This window comes from Perca flavescens, chromosome 14 (assembly GCF_004354835.1).
Source record: "Perca flavescens isolate YP-PL-M2 chromosome 14, PFLA_1.0, whole genome shotgun sequence".
Lineage (NCBI taxonomy): Eukaryota > Metazoa > Chordata > Actinopteri > Perciformes > Percidae > Perca > Perca flavescens.
Genome location: NC_041344.1, coordinates 16,761,086 through 16,775,486, shown reverse-complemented (window position 1 = coordinate 16,775,486; position 14,401 = coordinate 16,761,086). Strand labels below are relative to the sequence as shown.

Sequence of the window (14,401 nt, the reverse complement as noted above, 5' to 3'; positions counted from 1 at the left end):
GTGTGTTAAGTATGGAGTTGAAGCCAGGAGGTGAATATCTTAGCCTAACTAAGCATACATACTGTAAATGGGGGGAAAAGCTAGCCTGGCCGCATTCAAATGCAACAAAATCTGAAGAAATAGTCTGGCACATAACCCCCCCATAAAGCCACAACTTTTTTTTACATTTTAGTTTTTGTATGGATTAAATAAAAGGGATATTTTAAGTTAATTAGTGAGCTTTAAAGGTGTAAGTAAGTGGATTTTGTTACCTTTGGATTTAGCCATGCTAGCGGTTTCCTTCGGTTTCCAGTATTTATGCTAAGCTAAGATTTATATTTAGTATACAGTCATTAAAGCAGTATCAGTTTAACTCTTAAGAAAAAGAGCATTTACCAAAATGTAAAACTATTCCTTTTATGCTGTCCAATCTGGCTTGCATTCTAAGGGATCAAATCTCTCCTTACCTGTCTTGTGCGTATTAAACAAAACATTAACGTCTTGTTCATGTTGGAGAGACTGTTTGGATGTGTCATTAATGTACCTGTGTGTGTGTGCGTGTGTGTGTGCGTGTGTGCGTAAGCGGAGTCTAAATTGTCTTTCACATATTTTTCTACTTTTTTCTGTTGCGGTGTTTTCATCCCTGCGATGAATCTACAGCTCAGTTGGGGACCACGGAAATATATTTACATACACTAAGAGAAAAAAAAACAACAAATATATGCAGTGTAGAATTTAATCTGCTGTTCATTCATAAATAGACTCGGGTGCTCTTTTGCTGATACAATTAAATCTTTAAGACAAAATCCCATCAAAGATAGCCAGTCTCAGAGATAACATGTGGGATATTCTGTATTAAAACATACAGAAAAGGATCACAGCTGAAATTCAGAGACAACTTCACCCTCTAATCCTTATGTATTCAACCAATCGTGACGCATGTTTGTATCGTATTGTCTGACTTCTTGGACTTCCTGTTTGCCAGCTGTTTTTGTCTAAAGCAAGAACTAGTGTTTTCATTGTTGTATGATGACATAGATTTGTTGCTTGCAGTGATTGTTCTTAATCAAAGTGGGGTTAAAATTGGTGAAACTTGAGTATGTGTTCTGAAAGTAAGTTATTGGTGACCGCTCCTTGTTTACCTTGGACCCAGGTAACTCTTTTTTATATCTATATATCTATATATATGCCTGAATTCATGAGGATTCTTGTATAATCGTGCAATTCATCTTGTCACAGAGGTAGAAGATACGGCAGGAAAAGGGCAATACGCTTAAGGCGAATAGAGCCGAAAATGTGCATAAATGAAGTAAAATTGACAAATACTCGTTTGTTCATGTGAGTCTGTTTCAAGAGAGATACATGTGAGCAATAAAGTGGAGGTTTTCCCCAATTCTGAAGAAATAGGAAGTCTGTGTCAAATCCAAAAGGACCATGGTTCATCAACTCATCAAAAGAGCCCCCTCTGTCAAATTGAAGCTCCTGTCCAAAATGTAAAAGTTTACTATTTAATGTCACTATGTGTAGAATTTGCATATATATATATATATATATATATATATATATATATATATATATAAAATGTGTATGAACTATCAAAAGGGTCACTGGTTTGAGTTGTATCTATAATGACGGCAGTAATATGGGATGTGTTAGCAAACACCAGCCTGAAGACTTCCCTTAATGATGGCAGTCTGATAAAAGGATGGAGGACATTTTATGGCATGGTTTCGGTCTCAACTCTTAGGAGCACATGGATCCATTCTGAATAAATCCTGAAAAAAGAGCCGACCCACGCCAGAAAACAACTCCATCTGCAAAGAATCCTTCACTGTAGTTTGGACTGAAGGAATTTATGTTTGCGTTATCTTTAGTTTGACTCTGACCTGTTTATTAAATGATAAAAGTTCTACTCTAAATGTGAGTTCAATTAAAAAAAATTAAATGTACTGTGTGTAGAAACTATAGATGTATGTACGTGCAAGTTTGGACTTTGTGGAACAAAAGATCAAGGAAAACAATTCCAAAAAAAGTTCAATATGACACAAAAATCTATTGTGTGTTGTCTTTGTGTTTTGTAAATGAAAGCTGAATATCTTGGTAAATTCAGTATTTATTACTTCTGGATATGAGAATATTTTAGTGATGCTGAAAAGGTGCTGTATTTATTTTATGTGAGAGTTGTTCATTATGCTGGGATTTGCACTTTTGTGCCATTTATCCAGTTCAATGAAGAAAATGATAAATCATAATGGAAATAAAACTTGAAGAAAGAAAACCAATGTCATGGTTTGCATTGCACAGCATTAAGTCAACTTAAGTTCAGAGTTTTTCTTCAAACTTTAAATGTCAAGTGGTTATGCTTTACAATATTATCCACCTGGACACACTTAAAGTTAACATGATTAACTTAAGATTATAGGGAAAAAGACAAAAACTAAATGCCACAATTGGTTTTTTTTTCCCTTTTACCTCACTTAAAAAAAAAAAAAAAAAAAAAAAAAAAAAAAAGGATCAACTTCTTGAAGCCTGTCTTAAAACAATCAATACCCATGTGTACATTGAAAAAGGTTTTGCTTGCTGTAATCATTGCTCCTGTTCATACTGGCTGTTAAAACATCCTTCTTAACTGGCTTCTAATGCAAGTGATTTCTGTGCAGAAATACATTCAAAAGTATCACATGCTAATGAGGCTTCCAACATTTGAGCTAGACAGATTAAGGGGTTATCTACTAAAGTAATTTTTTTAGTTAGGAAATGTTCTTTGTGTTGCCTTTACTTCACTGCAGCAAGGAAACACTGTCCAGGAAACAAAGCACACCATTTTGTGCTAAGAGAACTGGGATATGAGCTTATTCAACTCAGAATGCTGAAGCCACATTAACTTCTATCTAGAGCTGGGCAATATCGATATCGTGATATGAGACTAGATATCGTCTTAGATTTTGGATATTGTAATATCGTAATATGGCATAAGTGTAGTCTTGCTGGTTTTAAAGGCTGCATTACAGTAAAGTGATGTCATTTTCTGAACTTACCAGACTGTTCTAGCTGTTCTATTATTTGCCTTTATTCACATTATATCCACATTACTGATGATTATTTATCGAAAATGTCATTGTGTAAATATTTTGTGAAAGGACCAATAGTCAACACTACAATATCGTTACAGTATCGATAGAGGTATTTGGTCAAAATTATCGTGATATTTGATTTTCTCCATATCACCCAGGCCTACTACTAGATCTACATATACGTTTCAATACATTTTTGGATTTTGTCCCTTACTTTAATTTAAAGCTGTAACAAAAAGGTTGGCAAGTCGACTTTAGTTTGAATTGAGGGGGTCACAAACAGAACCATGTGGGAACCATTGATCTAGTGCAGTTTCTCAACAGTTCAGAGTGGTCTATGCTGGAGGTCTGTGAAGGCTATTTGCAGCAGCCAACTTATGGCATTTAATTTTGTATGGGCTTCAAATGTCTTTAAAATAAAAGCTAATGAACAAGTTGAGAAATAGAACTTGAGCACATCTTCATTCTTAGTGAAGAACCAACCACTGGCTGGCCTGCTTCAGTTATATTCCAGATGTTGTCAGCAGACTAAATGACTAAACATTTGGCTTCGTTTACAAGTGAAGTTACAAATGTGCAGCTAGGGATGCTAGTAGTTTCCTCTTCACTGGTTCCAGTACTCAAAAAAAGGTTTGAACCATTGATTTAAGGATCAAGTGGTTTATTTAAAAATGTCCCAACCACTGTTGAGAAACATACATCCTAAAAATCACATGAAGGGGAAACAAGCATAGAGAGCGATGCCACACTGGTTGTGTCTGTTCCGAGCCATCTTGATGTAGCCTCTCTCTCCGAAGTGTAAACCCCAACTACAATTGAAGAATGTTTAAATTAAACCCTCCAAACATGGATATACAAGCATTCCTATTTTCAAAAATTCACATTGTAACATTAGAAAAAACAAAAAACAAACTTCAAACTCACCTGTTTTTGACCAGCCAATAGTCCTGTCCGCGCTCAGTACCATACCCCACAACCAGCACTCCATGGTTCACATTGTGGGTGCATGTGTGGTCCCTGTACACACCTGTGGGGCCACACAAAACAGGCGGAGAGTAAACTGAGCTCAGATCCCCGCCCCCCCAAAAAAAAAAAAAAAAAAAAAAAAAAAGAGGTTAGGAACTCACTTCCTCCCATCCAAGATTAGATAAGATTAAACTACTCACCATGATGGTAGAAGACAAACTTGGGCCTGGTGGCATCAATTGCTACAGAGATGGGGCCGATGCTAGCTAGAGCTTCCCTCAATGCAAACTCATCCCCTTTTGGTAAGAAGGTGTAGCCCGAGCAGTTAGCAGCCCGATACCGTGGGTTATACTTGCATGGACCACACTGAAAAGAAAGCGATGTACAGGGAAGTTGATAGTCAGGGTTTAACCACAGTAGACCGCAAAGTTGAACATATGCATCATCTCAAAAACTCACCTTGCCGACGTAAGGGTAGGCTGCATTAGAATCTATGCCTTGGTTTTTAATGACGTATTGGAAGGCGTTTGTCATGAAGCCACCGTGGCACCCGTGGTTGCCGAATTTTATGGAGCAATCCAACAGGTTTTGAGTACTGAGGGACATGAGGACACCTGAAGTTTTTTTGAGTTGCCCTTCCAGAGCTCCAACTGCACTGAAGGCCCAACAAGAGTCACACGTCCCCTAGAAGATAGAAAAGTTGTATGTAAGTGTATACTACCGCTTCTTCAAAAAGACAAAGTCCTATTGTTTTATGCTAATTTGTACAGATACTTCAGGGTATACCTCACCTGCATTTTGACCTCAGTTACCAGGCCTTCATCCCTCCAGTCCAGTGATGGTGGTAGAGAGGTGTTGACCCTGACAAAGTTTGAAGGTCCCCTCTCCAGGTCAGAGGGTACAATGGTGCCCATCAACGTGCCAGTGATCTCCTCAGTGGTCTACAAATGAAGAAAACAAAAACCTCACCAGTCAGTGATCTCCAAGTTCCTGTTTTTTATATAACTTTGAGGCTACACGCAGAGGTTAAATGGATGTAATGGAGTAAAATGGGGGTGCCTTTAGTCTACCCACCAGGTCTCCCAGGTGGTTCATTGCCAGCTCATAGGTGTCTAAACCCAGGGAGGTTTCCAGGTTATGGACATCAATCATTTTCAAGTTTTCTTTCCAGATCTGCCTGCGACCCGACTCCTCAACCTGGAAACGCGTGATATATGACAGTTAATTTATCATCACACTCTGATACCAAGAAGTGAATGATTTATAAGTATACTGCATGTAAAAGGAGTTTTCTTCAAAACAAAATGATGAAAAAAAATAAAAAAATAAAAAAATAAAAAAATAAGAAAATAAAAAAATTCTAGTAATAAGAAATGAGACAACTTAAATTAAAATCAGATATGCCTAAACCAAATTCAGTTTGGGTTGACTGGCTATTCATTTAATTCACAACTAACTTCACAAATGCATCACACATTGTTAAGCCACTCAAAAAAAAGTTGTTTTACCTGGTGAGAATAGACTTTATGATGCATCTTCTTGAATTGTTCCCACTGTCGATCCAGTTCTGAATTGATAACGGCCACTGCAAATCCACACACGATGGTGAGAAACAGGCTCCGAAACATTTTTTGATCTAGGGAAAGAAGAACTTCTGATTGAAACAAAGAAAACAAACATTTTGATAAATTGTCCTACATCTGACTTAAGGCCTTGCTCAGCATTGATTGGACATCTGCAGCAGTTCCCACTGAAAGACCACCAGCTGATATCAATTAACATTTAGAAGCAATGAAACTAATACCTGACTCAACCCATAGTTAGTAAAGTGTATGTTAAAGATATTTGTAAAACACAAAATCAGTGAAGGCATGTTGTGTGTAGAAAAAAGGTGATGGAAGAAGATGCATTTTAAAAATTGTAGGTTATTTTCAATGAATTTCAGATGTTCACAGTTGATATAATTAGACAAATTTACGGTAGATGCTGCCATACTCTTCCAGGTGTCCCACTTTTTATATTTGGCTATATAGTATGCCATTGCAAGAGAAACCTAAAAGTAATGTTAGTCATCATCATTTGATGCTAAAATATGACCAACCTGAGGAGATGCACCATGCAAACTGCACACCTGCAAACCACCCTAAATGTTTTAGCCACTAGGGGGAAGCAGACACACACTGTAAACACACCACATTTATATCATCACCTTTTATCTTGACATGGCGTTTGTTGTTTGCTTATTACACATTCAGCAACATTTTCATTTGGTGTGTATCTCTTTTAGCTCTGCTTTGGTCTCTTATCAACTCCTGGGGAAATATCTGTTTCTAGCCGCTAAATGCTCCACCAGCTAACCATTACAGTATATGCAGCTAACCTCAGGTTAGCTTAATTGCTAACTGTGCCTGTGTGCTACCAACTGTCAATCACCAGTAGTACCATAGACAAAATATTATTAGTCTATGCTTTGTACACCTCTTTTCAAGATAACAGGCTGATGGTGACAAAAAAAAAAAGATTAGACGGAAAAACTGTATTGACCACCAAGACCAAAAGTAATCCATTACAGAAGAAGTTTATTGTTCTCACCACCTGTGATTATATTTAATAACTTTATTTAGGCTATTAATAAAATACCTCTACAACAATGACTCCTACTACTATGAATAGTAATATTCCATTCCCATGTCACCCTTACACCCAAAACATCTAATCAAAACATCATTCAGAGAGAATACCAAAGCAGATACAGTAATCTTTTGAATTTAACATTTCCAAAACATTTTCACCATGTTTTTGATTTTCAGTCAGGACTGCATCTACAGTTTTAGTGTTACATGTAAAAACACCAAGTGATATTGAATAAATAACCTACATTTTACCAAAATGATTCAGGTGACAGGTCACAATTTTATAGGGTGGGATAAACTGCAAAATTGGCAATGCCGCAGAGATTTTTCTTGTTTCTGGCAATTCGAATGAAGCCTCCTTCTCCCCACGCAGTTCCCCAACTGGAATCACAAAAAAACTCACATTTAATATTTAATATTGGTCATACATTTCTTTTGACATGTGGGGTAAACACATTTTACAGGTCCTGTTAAACTTTGTAGACAAAAGAGACAACTTCACCTGTTTTTCACGAGCCAGAAGTCTTGTCCTCTGTCTGTGCCATAGCCCACAACCAGGACAGCGTGATTTATAAACTTTGGGTTGCAGTTGGGTACGCTGTATACACCTGAAAGATAATGTCATTTAGTGGTAATTAAATCCATGTTCTTCTGTCCAGCACCTAGGATGTGCAAGTTTTTGTAGACCATGTTGCAGAGTAGGGCCTTTTGATGCAAGTTCTCAGAAAAATATCACAAGTTGTATAAAAGAGAAATAATGAAGCAAAAGGAAGTCATACTACTTTAAGCATTGTGTTTCGTACTTTTTGCGAAACTGACTTTTTTTTTTTCTCCATGAGATAAATGGAATGAAAAGCATGACTTTTTTTGTAAACCAAAGTATAAAGTATAAATTGTGTGTAAATTGTGTGTATATATATATATATATATATATATATATATATATATATATATATATATATATATACAGTACAGGCCAAAAGTTTGGACACACCTTCTCATTCAATGAGTTTCCTTTATTTTCATGACTATTTACATTGTAGATTCTCACTGAAGGCATCAAAACTATGAATGAACACATATGGAATTATGTACTTAACAAAAAAGTGTGAAATAACTGAACACATGTCTTGTATTTTAGATTCTTCAAAGTAGCCACCCTTTCCTTTTTTTGATAACTCTGCAAACCCTTGGTGTTCTCTCAATGAGCTTCATGAGGTAGTCACCTGAAATGGTTTTCACTTCACAGGTGTGCTTTGTCAGGGTTAATTAGTGGAATGTTTTCCCTTATTAATAAAAAAGCAAAGTGTGGCTACTTTGAAGAATCTAAAATATAAGACATGTTTTCAGTTATTTCACACTTTTTTGTTAAGTACATAATTCCATATGTGTTCATTCATAGTTTTGATGCCTTCAGTGAGAATCTACAATGTAAATAGTCATGAAAATAAAAAGGAAATGCATTGAATGAGAAGGTGTGTCCAAACTTTTGGCCTGTACTGTACTGTATATATATATATATATATATATATATATATATATATATATATATATATATATATATATATATATATATATATATAAACATACTGCACATGTCACGTTAACCATTAAAAAGTTCTCAGAAAAATTTCACAAGTTGTATAAAAGAAATAATGAAGCAAAAGGAAGTCATCCTACTTTAAGCATTGTGTTTCGTACTTTTTGCGAAACAGAAAAATGATGAGATAAATGGAATGAAAAGCCTGACTTTTTTTGGCAACCAAAGTATAAAGTATAAAGTATATATATATATATATATACATATGCACATGTTACGTTAACCATTAAATATACAGAAGCCCCCAGCCTCACCTCCTCTGTAGAGATGAAAAGATTGCAACATGGCGTTGACGGCCATTGCAACCGGCCCCACCGATGCCACTGCAGCCTGCAGAGTCTTCTCATCTCCCCGTGGGAGGATGTGATAATTAGAGCAGTAGCCGGCCTTTCCCTTGACAGAATAACGACATTTCCCGTTCTAGAAATATAAATAAGACAATTACACACGCTTTGTCTTAAAACTGTTTAGCAGATATTCTAAAAAATACTGAACACATCCAAACTGTAATGTTATTGAAAGAAAGACAGACAGATTAAGAAAAAAACAAAGAAGCAAGCGTGAAACAAATGAATAAACAAGAGAGAAAGAAACAGACAAACAAGAAACCAACCAAATGCCAGCAAATAATAAAATAATCATCCAGCCAGTTAATTTAACAATAAAAGCTGCTTGACTTGTGCTGAGGATGACCTGGTGTTCGTAGGGGTAAAAGCTCTCTGAGTCTACGCCTCGGTTGCGGATGATGTAGCTGAAGGATTTAGAGATGTATCCTCCTCTGCAGCCGTGATTTCCATCATTGGTGCTGCAGTCCACCAGGTTCTGTGGGCTCAGGGGAACAAGGACCCCTGTTCTCTTCTTCATCTGGCCCTCAAGAGCTCCCAAAGAGCTGAAGGCCCAGCACGACCCACATAACCCCTTGAAAAAGAGACATGATGTTTATAGCCACTAGTTTATTTATCAGGTTGTTCTCATTTCCGCATTTTAAAATAGCTATCTCAACTCATTGCTTACCTGGTTTTGAACTGGACTGACCAGGCCGTTCTTCCTCCAGTCCACACTCTGAGGCATCGATAAGCCACTCATGCCCTTAAATGTGCCATTTCTGAAATGAATAGGCTCCTCCTGCTTCAGGCCGTTCAGCTTCTCATTGATTTCCTCAGATATCTTAATAGAAAGGAGGGCTGGTAAATAAATGAAATGCACATGAAGGAAATCTTAAAGGTCCCGTGACATGAAAATTTCAGTTTATGAGTTTTTTTTTAACATTAATATGAGTTTCTCCAGCCTGCCTATGGTCCCCCAGTGGCTAGAAATGGCGATAGGTGTAAACCGAGCCCTGGGTATCCTGCTCTGCCTTTGAGAAAATGAAAGCTCAGATGAGCCGATCTGGAATCTTGCTCCTTATGAGGTCATAAGGAGCAAGGTTACCTCCCCTTTCTCTGCTTTGCCCGCCCAGAGAATTTGGTCCACCCATGAGAAAGAGAGAGACATCATGGCCAACAAGCAAAGTGGCAGTTGGTCAAGGCCACACCCCCACCCTCCACCTTGCCCCCCCTTTACAGCTACAGACACAGAAATGGCACGTCCTGAGGAAAGCTCATTGTGGGAGTGGCTCTAGTGGCTGTAATTCTGTACCAAGGCTGAGTTTTGGGAAAGAGACTTCAGATACAGTATTAGGGGACCACTAAGGTCTATATAAAAGCATCCAAAGAGCAGCATGTCATGGGACCTTTAAAATGTCAAAGATTAGTGATGGTTTCTTCAGCAGTGCTCTTGCTGACTTTTAACAGTTTTAACATTGCAATAATGCGTATTTAGGCCTACAGCAGTTTAACGACATAATGAAATACATGTCAGCATGACAGCATGCTACAAAAATTCACTTTCTTCTATAAGTTCCTCTCAAAGGTTTTGCACTGAAACAGCTCTACTCAAATGATCATATACGATGCTGGCTCCTCCACCCTCCCAGTCCCCCACCAGGCTATAACTCTATTTAGAAATAGTTGTAGTTTCACATCTTTGGACAAAGTTTTTGTATTGCACATGGTGTCCCTAAGCCTGGGTGACACCCACAAGCAATCATAAAATGAACCACAAGTTCCTCTGATTCTCATCAAGTTTAAACTTCTGCCTTTAGGAGAAAGACAACAAAACAGAAAATGTTTCTATTTTATTCATTAGAACGCCACACCAGGTCCATCGTCTCACATCTTCCCCTTTTTTTGCTGTACAGTCCCGCTGTGTTGGTGTCAGATTTGACTCTTGCCGTAATTTTATAAATGATAACAACTCTGTAAAACTTTCTTTTTAAAACAATTAAAAACATTTTAGCTGTCCTCACATTTATTTCCAAAGCAACTAGCCTGCAACACAATATCCTTTGGTTGACATGAGTCCAAAAGCTCAGATGTGTCCTAAACATTTTTTACCAGGATCCTGCAGAGAGTTGACACGTCACACCCATCCGGGGCGTCACTGCTCAGGCTTCCTGTCGTCTCCTTCGTCAAAATAAAACCCTCCTTCTTACTATATATTACAGTGCAGCCTCATAAATCCCCTTCTTCTCAAGCTTTTAACTCTCAAACCTTTATTAAAAAAATCTGTCTGTAATAACAAATGTGCCTCTTATTTATATGCCATGATTTTACACTGCATTTTCTTTCATTTTGCTGTACTTGTGAAGTTATTACCAGACGCGACAGCCACGCTGGTACTGTTTTACTCAGATTAAAATGAACTGAATTGAAAACAAGACACAACCTTTTGCACCACAGTAGTAGCCTACTGTTATTCTATTCCAAACATTATATAAACTAGTTTGTGTGTACATATTTGTTTATGTAAATGTATTAGCCTCCCCAGATATACTCTACTTCATAGTAGTCCAGATTGGCCCAGACATACTGGATTAAATTAATCAGATTGTATAGTGCTGCTCTATAGCTAAAGGTTTAATTTAAGCCACGGAGGGTTAAGGTTTAAATGCAGATTGGACAGTGACATCCGTCTTGCACTAGCAGAGGTCAATGAGTGTGAATCCACTTTAGGTTATTGTGTCAAGCATACAGTATGCTTGCATAGGTCCTGGGAGGGAGAGGAGCCAGTTCAGTGACATAACAATGACTGGTGTATTTGTCATGCAGTTTGTATCCACTAGAGCTCACTCTAATACATTTCTGTCCTAAATAGTGGCATGGTCAATGTTTGAGCACTCCACTCTGGTCCTGTAATTTGTAGGACAGCCTCAGTTTGACAGCAAATATCTTGATCTTGAACATTTTCAATCTTTAATGATTCCTTTTCTTCTGTTCTGCTAGAGAGGGGTCTTTTATTGTCGCCATAAGGCTACTTTAGTAAGTTAAAAGTCATGGGATGTATGCAATACCGATCTCTGATTAGACTCTACAAACAATAATCCAAACTGTGTACTATAGTTATGTAATTGTCAGAACATTCATGGGTAAGTAAAGACAGTTATCCACTTTGTTGCTCAGGGATGATTCAGGTCATAGTTGATATCAATGAAGTATGATGGAAGTAAAGATGGAAGTAAGCAAAGAAGGAGGGAAGGAAAGAAGGAATTAAGAAACAAGAAGGAAACAAACATAAAAAACAACAAATTAACAAGAAGAAACAAACAAACAAACGTGCAGGAAGGCTAAATGTGCAGCTCAAAACCTAATAAATAACACATTGAAGTTACAAATAACATGTTGTACATTTTCTTCTCCTAACAGATGCGAGTAATGTGAAGATTAGCTTGGTGGAAGTCGAGGTGGTTGTCTTTATTGACCAGAAATACTGCTAACCAGGTAAATATGTAATTCTTGTTTTCTTTCTGACTGAGCGCCACTGGATTTAACTAGTTCAAACCCACTGCAACTCCCTGCCAAGCAACAGCCAAAAAACCTCCCTGGGTTATTATTAATCATCTGTAATATGATGCAAGCAAATAAGTATTTGAATGAGCATCAACATATTTTTGGTAGTTATCTTTGGATTTATCTCAGTCATACTGACAAAAAAAAAAAAATGATCTGCATGGCTAAACCTACATTCATGCTGTGATGCAACCCTGCACAGTTTTGACTATTTGCAATAAAGCCATTAGAATGTTACTGATGATTACTCCAGAATAAGATGTAAGGCATTTAAGTCTGTCCTGTTTAGGATTGAGGTTTTCTGAGCAGGAGACTGAAAACCCAAACTGTTGCTTTGGAGCAGATTCCTACCATATCAGCCAGATGATTGAGTCCCATTGTGAAGCTTTGTTTTCCTGCTGAAGCCTCCTGGTTGTGTCTCAACACCAACTGCATGTTCTTCTCCCACACTGCTCTCCTGAAAATGATCTCAGTCTGAAACAAAAACACTGTCTGAATGATCTGAGGGTATACAGTTGGTGTGTGTGTATGATGACGAAGACAGAGAAATGGTTTCCATACTTGATTTTCATAAACTTTGCCATGTTTGATTTTCCACTCTTCCCACTCTTTATTTAAGGCAGACCAAGAGTGGCCCAGAACTAGAGAGACCAAAAGCAACACACCACACAAAATGTGCATCCTGCAGAGGAGAAAACAAAACTTGTCACATTACTGTATACAGTATGAGCAGACATGACCCTTGTGTAATTCTTACTAGAACTGAAACGATTAGTCGACTAATAAACAAAAATAGAAAACTGAATATCTTCAGGTTTTCAGTTTTCTGTTGGTTGGAGAAAACAAGCAATTTGATGTTTTGTATTTTTGTTGGACCTAAATTAATGGTGAGTTGCAGCCCTAATTTAGCCCAATTCTTACAAAAAATGCCCCATAGCATCAGTCCCTGCTGACTGGCTTCTTACTGATAACTTTTTGCAGCAAAGAAATATTCACATATGCACATTAATCTATATTAAAGACTATTATAGTATGTGTACAGTGCTAGCCTAGTCTAACAACAACAACAACAACAACAACATTATATTATACTGCATTTAAGATTTAACACAGAGCAAATTAAGGTCTGTTAAACTTTGATTTGAAAGCAGGAAATGCAGCAGGCTGTTTTCTAGCATTGCATAAGTCTAAAAAAAAAGCTTAGCAAATTGTTTCTAGCCTTTTCATCCACACCATACACACACCATATAGCCATTAGCGTTTGATGTCTGCTCAGAATATGAGCCTAAGTAAACCATCTAAGTGCATTACTAAGAAGAGTTAGCATTCACCTTGTTGCAGAATAATCAGCAGGGTTATTTTGTCCCAGCAAGAAAGTGCACCCGTTTATAACGGACAAGAGAACCTTCACGCTTAAAATAGGAAGTATAGTTTCCTCATACACACGCTGTTGTTGTTTTTTCACTCTCCTTTTCAGTGCATCTGCTCTCTGGCTCGTCATGTGAAACTAATTTACAACCAGCTGCAGGGGCCCAAAGTACAACTGCAGTACCAGAGCTGAAAGTGACAAAAGTTACATGATAGAAATACATGTAAATTAAGGTGCTTTTTGAGGAAAATACATGTGAAAAGAAAGCTGTGAATATAAATGTTTAGTGCTCCATTTAGAAATAATTTGGCAAATCCACAGATTCACAGATTCGTGATCATAAAATTGTGATAAATTGATAGAAAACACCATCCATCACAATTTTCTAGTCAATTTTCAGTAATAATCACTTCAACAACTCGCTGAATTATGTTTGACATTGTCACATGGGCTAACCTTGTTATTTGGCAAACACAAGAAACCACAAGTCACATTTACTGCTAATGATGCACATTTCTTAGTTTGTTATGAGTATGTAGCGGAGTCTAAACACAGCAAACGACAGACAAAAGGCAAAAACAAAAAAAGCAGTGATCAGAAAATCGACAAGTTCAATAGGCAATTAAAGCTGCAAGCAGCGTTGGACGGGCCCTCTCACCTCCTTGCATGTCGGGGTTACTGGTGGACGCCGCTCCTTGCGGCTGTGCATTTGCACAGCAATCAGACACAGCAAATCATCACCAATGAAGAGGGAACTCTCTGCTGAGTTCAATGATACCTTACACAACACTCTACCTCATACAGTTCTTCAGCTGTGAAGGGGTGTGTGGCTAAAGCATAGGGGGGCGGGCCAAACCATGATTAATGAAAATGGAACTCTCTTCTCAATGATA

At 37.6% G+C, this 14,401-nt stretch overlaps 2 protein-coding genes across 3 annotated transcripts; both read right to left on the bottom strand.

Moving 5' to 3' along the window:
* Positions 1–3,697: 3,697 nt before the first annotated feature.
* Positions 3,698–6,194, bottom strand: LOC114567831 (cathepsin S). Of its 2 annotated transcripts, XM_028596967.1 has the most exons (8): positions 6,121–6,194; positions 5,528–5,655; positions 5,094–5,216; positions 4,811–4,960; positions 4,479–4,703; positions 4,220–4,385; positions 3,978–4,080; positions 3,698–3,862 (listed from the first exon to the last, which is right to left on the bottom strand). In XM_028596967.1, exons 2-8 carry the CDS (start codon positions 5,645–5,647, stop codon positions 3,763–3,765), a joined length of 987 nt encoding a protein of 328 aa, XP_028452768.1. In that variant the 5' UTR covers positions 5,648–5,655; positions 6,121–6,194; the 3' UTR covers positions 3,698–3,762. The 2 variants fall into 2 exon arrangements, with proteins under 2 accessions (XP_028452768.1, XP_028452767.1); XM_028596966.1 differs by lacking the exon at positions 6,121–6,194 and having other exon boundaries at positions 5,528–5,743.
* A 733-nt stretch (positions 6,195–6,927) lies between these two features.
* On the bottom strand, positions 6,928–13,533 carry ctss1 (cathepsin S, ortholog 1). The gene is made up of 8 exons (XM_028596965.1): positions 13,471–13,533; positions 12,701–12,821; positions 12,491–12,613; positions 9,267–9,419; positions 8,946–9,170; positions 8,507–8,672; positions 7,155–7,260; positions 6,928–7,033 (listed from the first exon to the last, which is right to left on the bottom strand). The coding sequence occupies exons 2-8, from the start codon at positions 12,818–12,820 to the stop codon at positions 6,934–6,936; spliced, it is 993 nt and encodes a 330-aa protein (XP_028452766.1). The 5' UTR covers position 12,821; positions 13,471–13,533; the 3' UTR covers positions 6,928–6,933.
* Between the last annotated feature and the right edge of the window lie 868 nt (positions 13,534–14,401).

Excerpts from the sequence above, each read along its gene's own strand:
- LOC114567831 (XM_028596967.1), bottom strand. The coding sequence starts at position 5,647 with ATGTTTCGGAGCCTGTTTCTCACCATCGTGTGTGGATTTGCAGTGGCC. Across the intron at positions 4,961-5,093 it reads TGAACCACCTGGGAGACCTG|ACCACTGAGGAGATCACTGG; the intron begins GTGGGTAGACTA and ends CTTCATTTGTAG. Across the intron at positions 4,386-4,478 it reads CCTACCCTTACGTCGGCAAG|TGTGGTCCATGCAAGTATAA; the intron begins GTGAGTTTTTGA and ends CTTTCTTTTCAG.
- ctss1 (XM_028596965.1), bottom strand. The coding sequence starts at position 12,820 with ATGCACATTTTGTGTGGTGTGTTGCTTTTGGTCTCTCTAGTTCTGGGC. Across the intron at positions 12,614-12,700 it reads GCAAAGTTTATGAAAATCAA|ACTGAGATCATTTTCAGGAG; the intron begins GTATGGAAACCA and ends TTTTTGTTTCAG. Across the intron at positions 7,034-7,154 it reads TTCTGGCTCGTGAAAAACAG|TTGGGGAACTGCGTGGGGAG; the intron begins GTGAAGTTGTCT and ends TTGTGATTCCAG.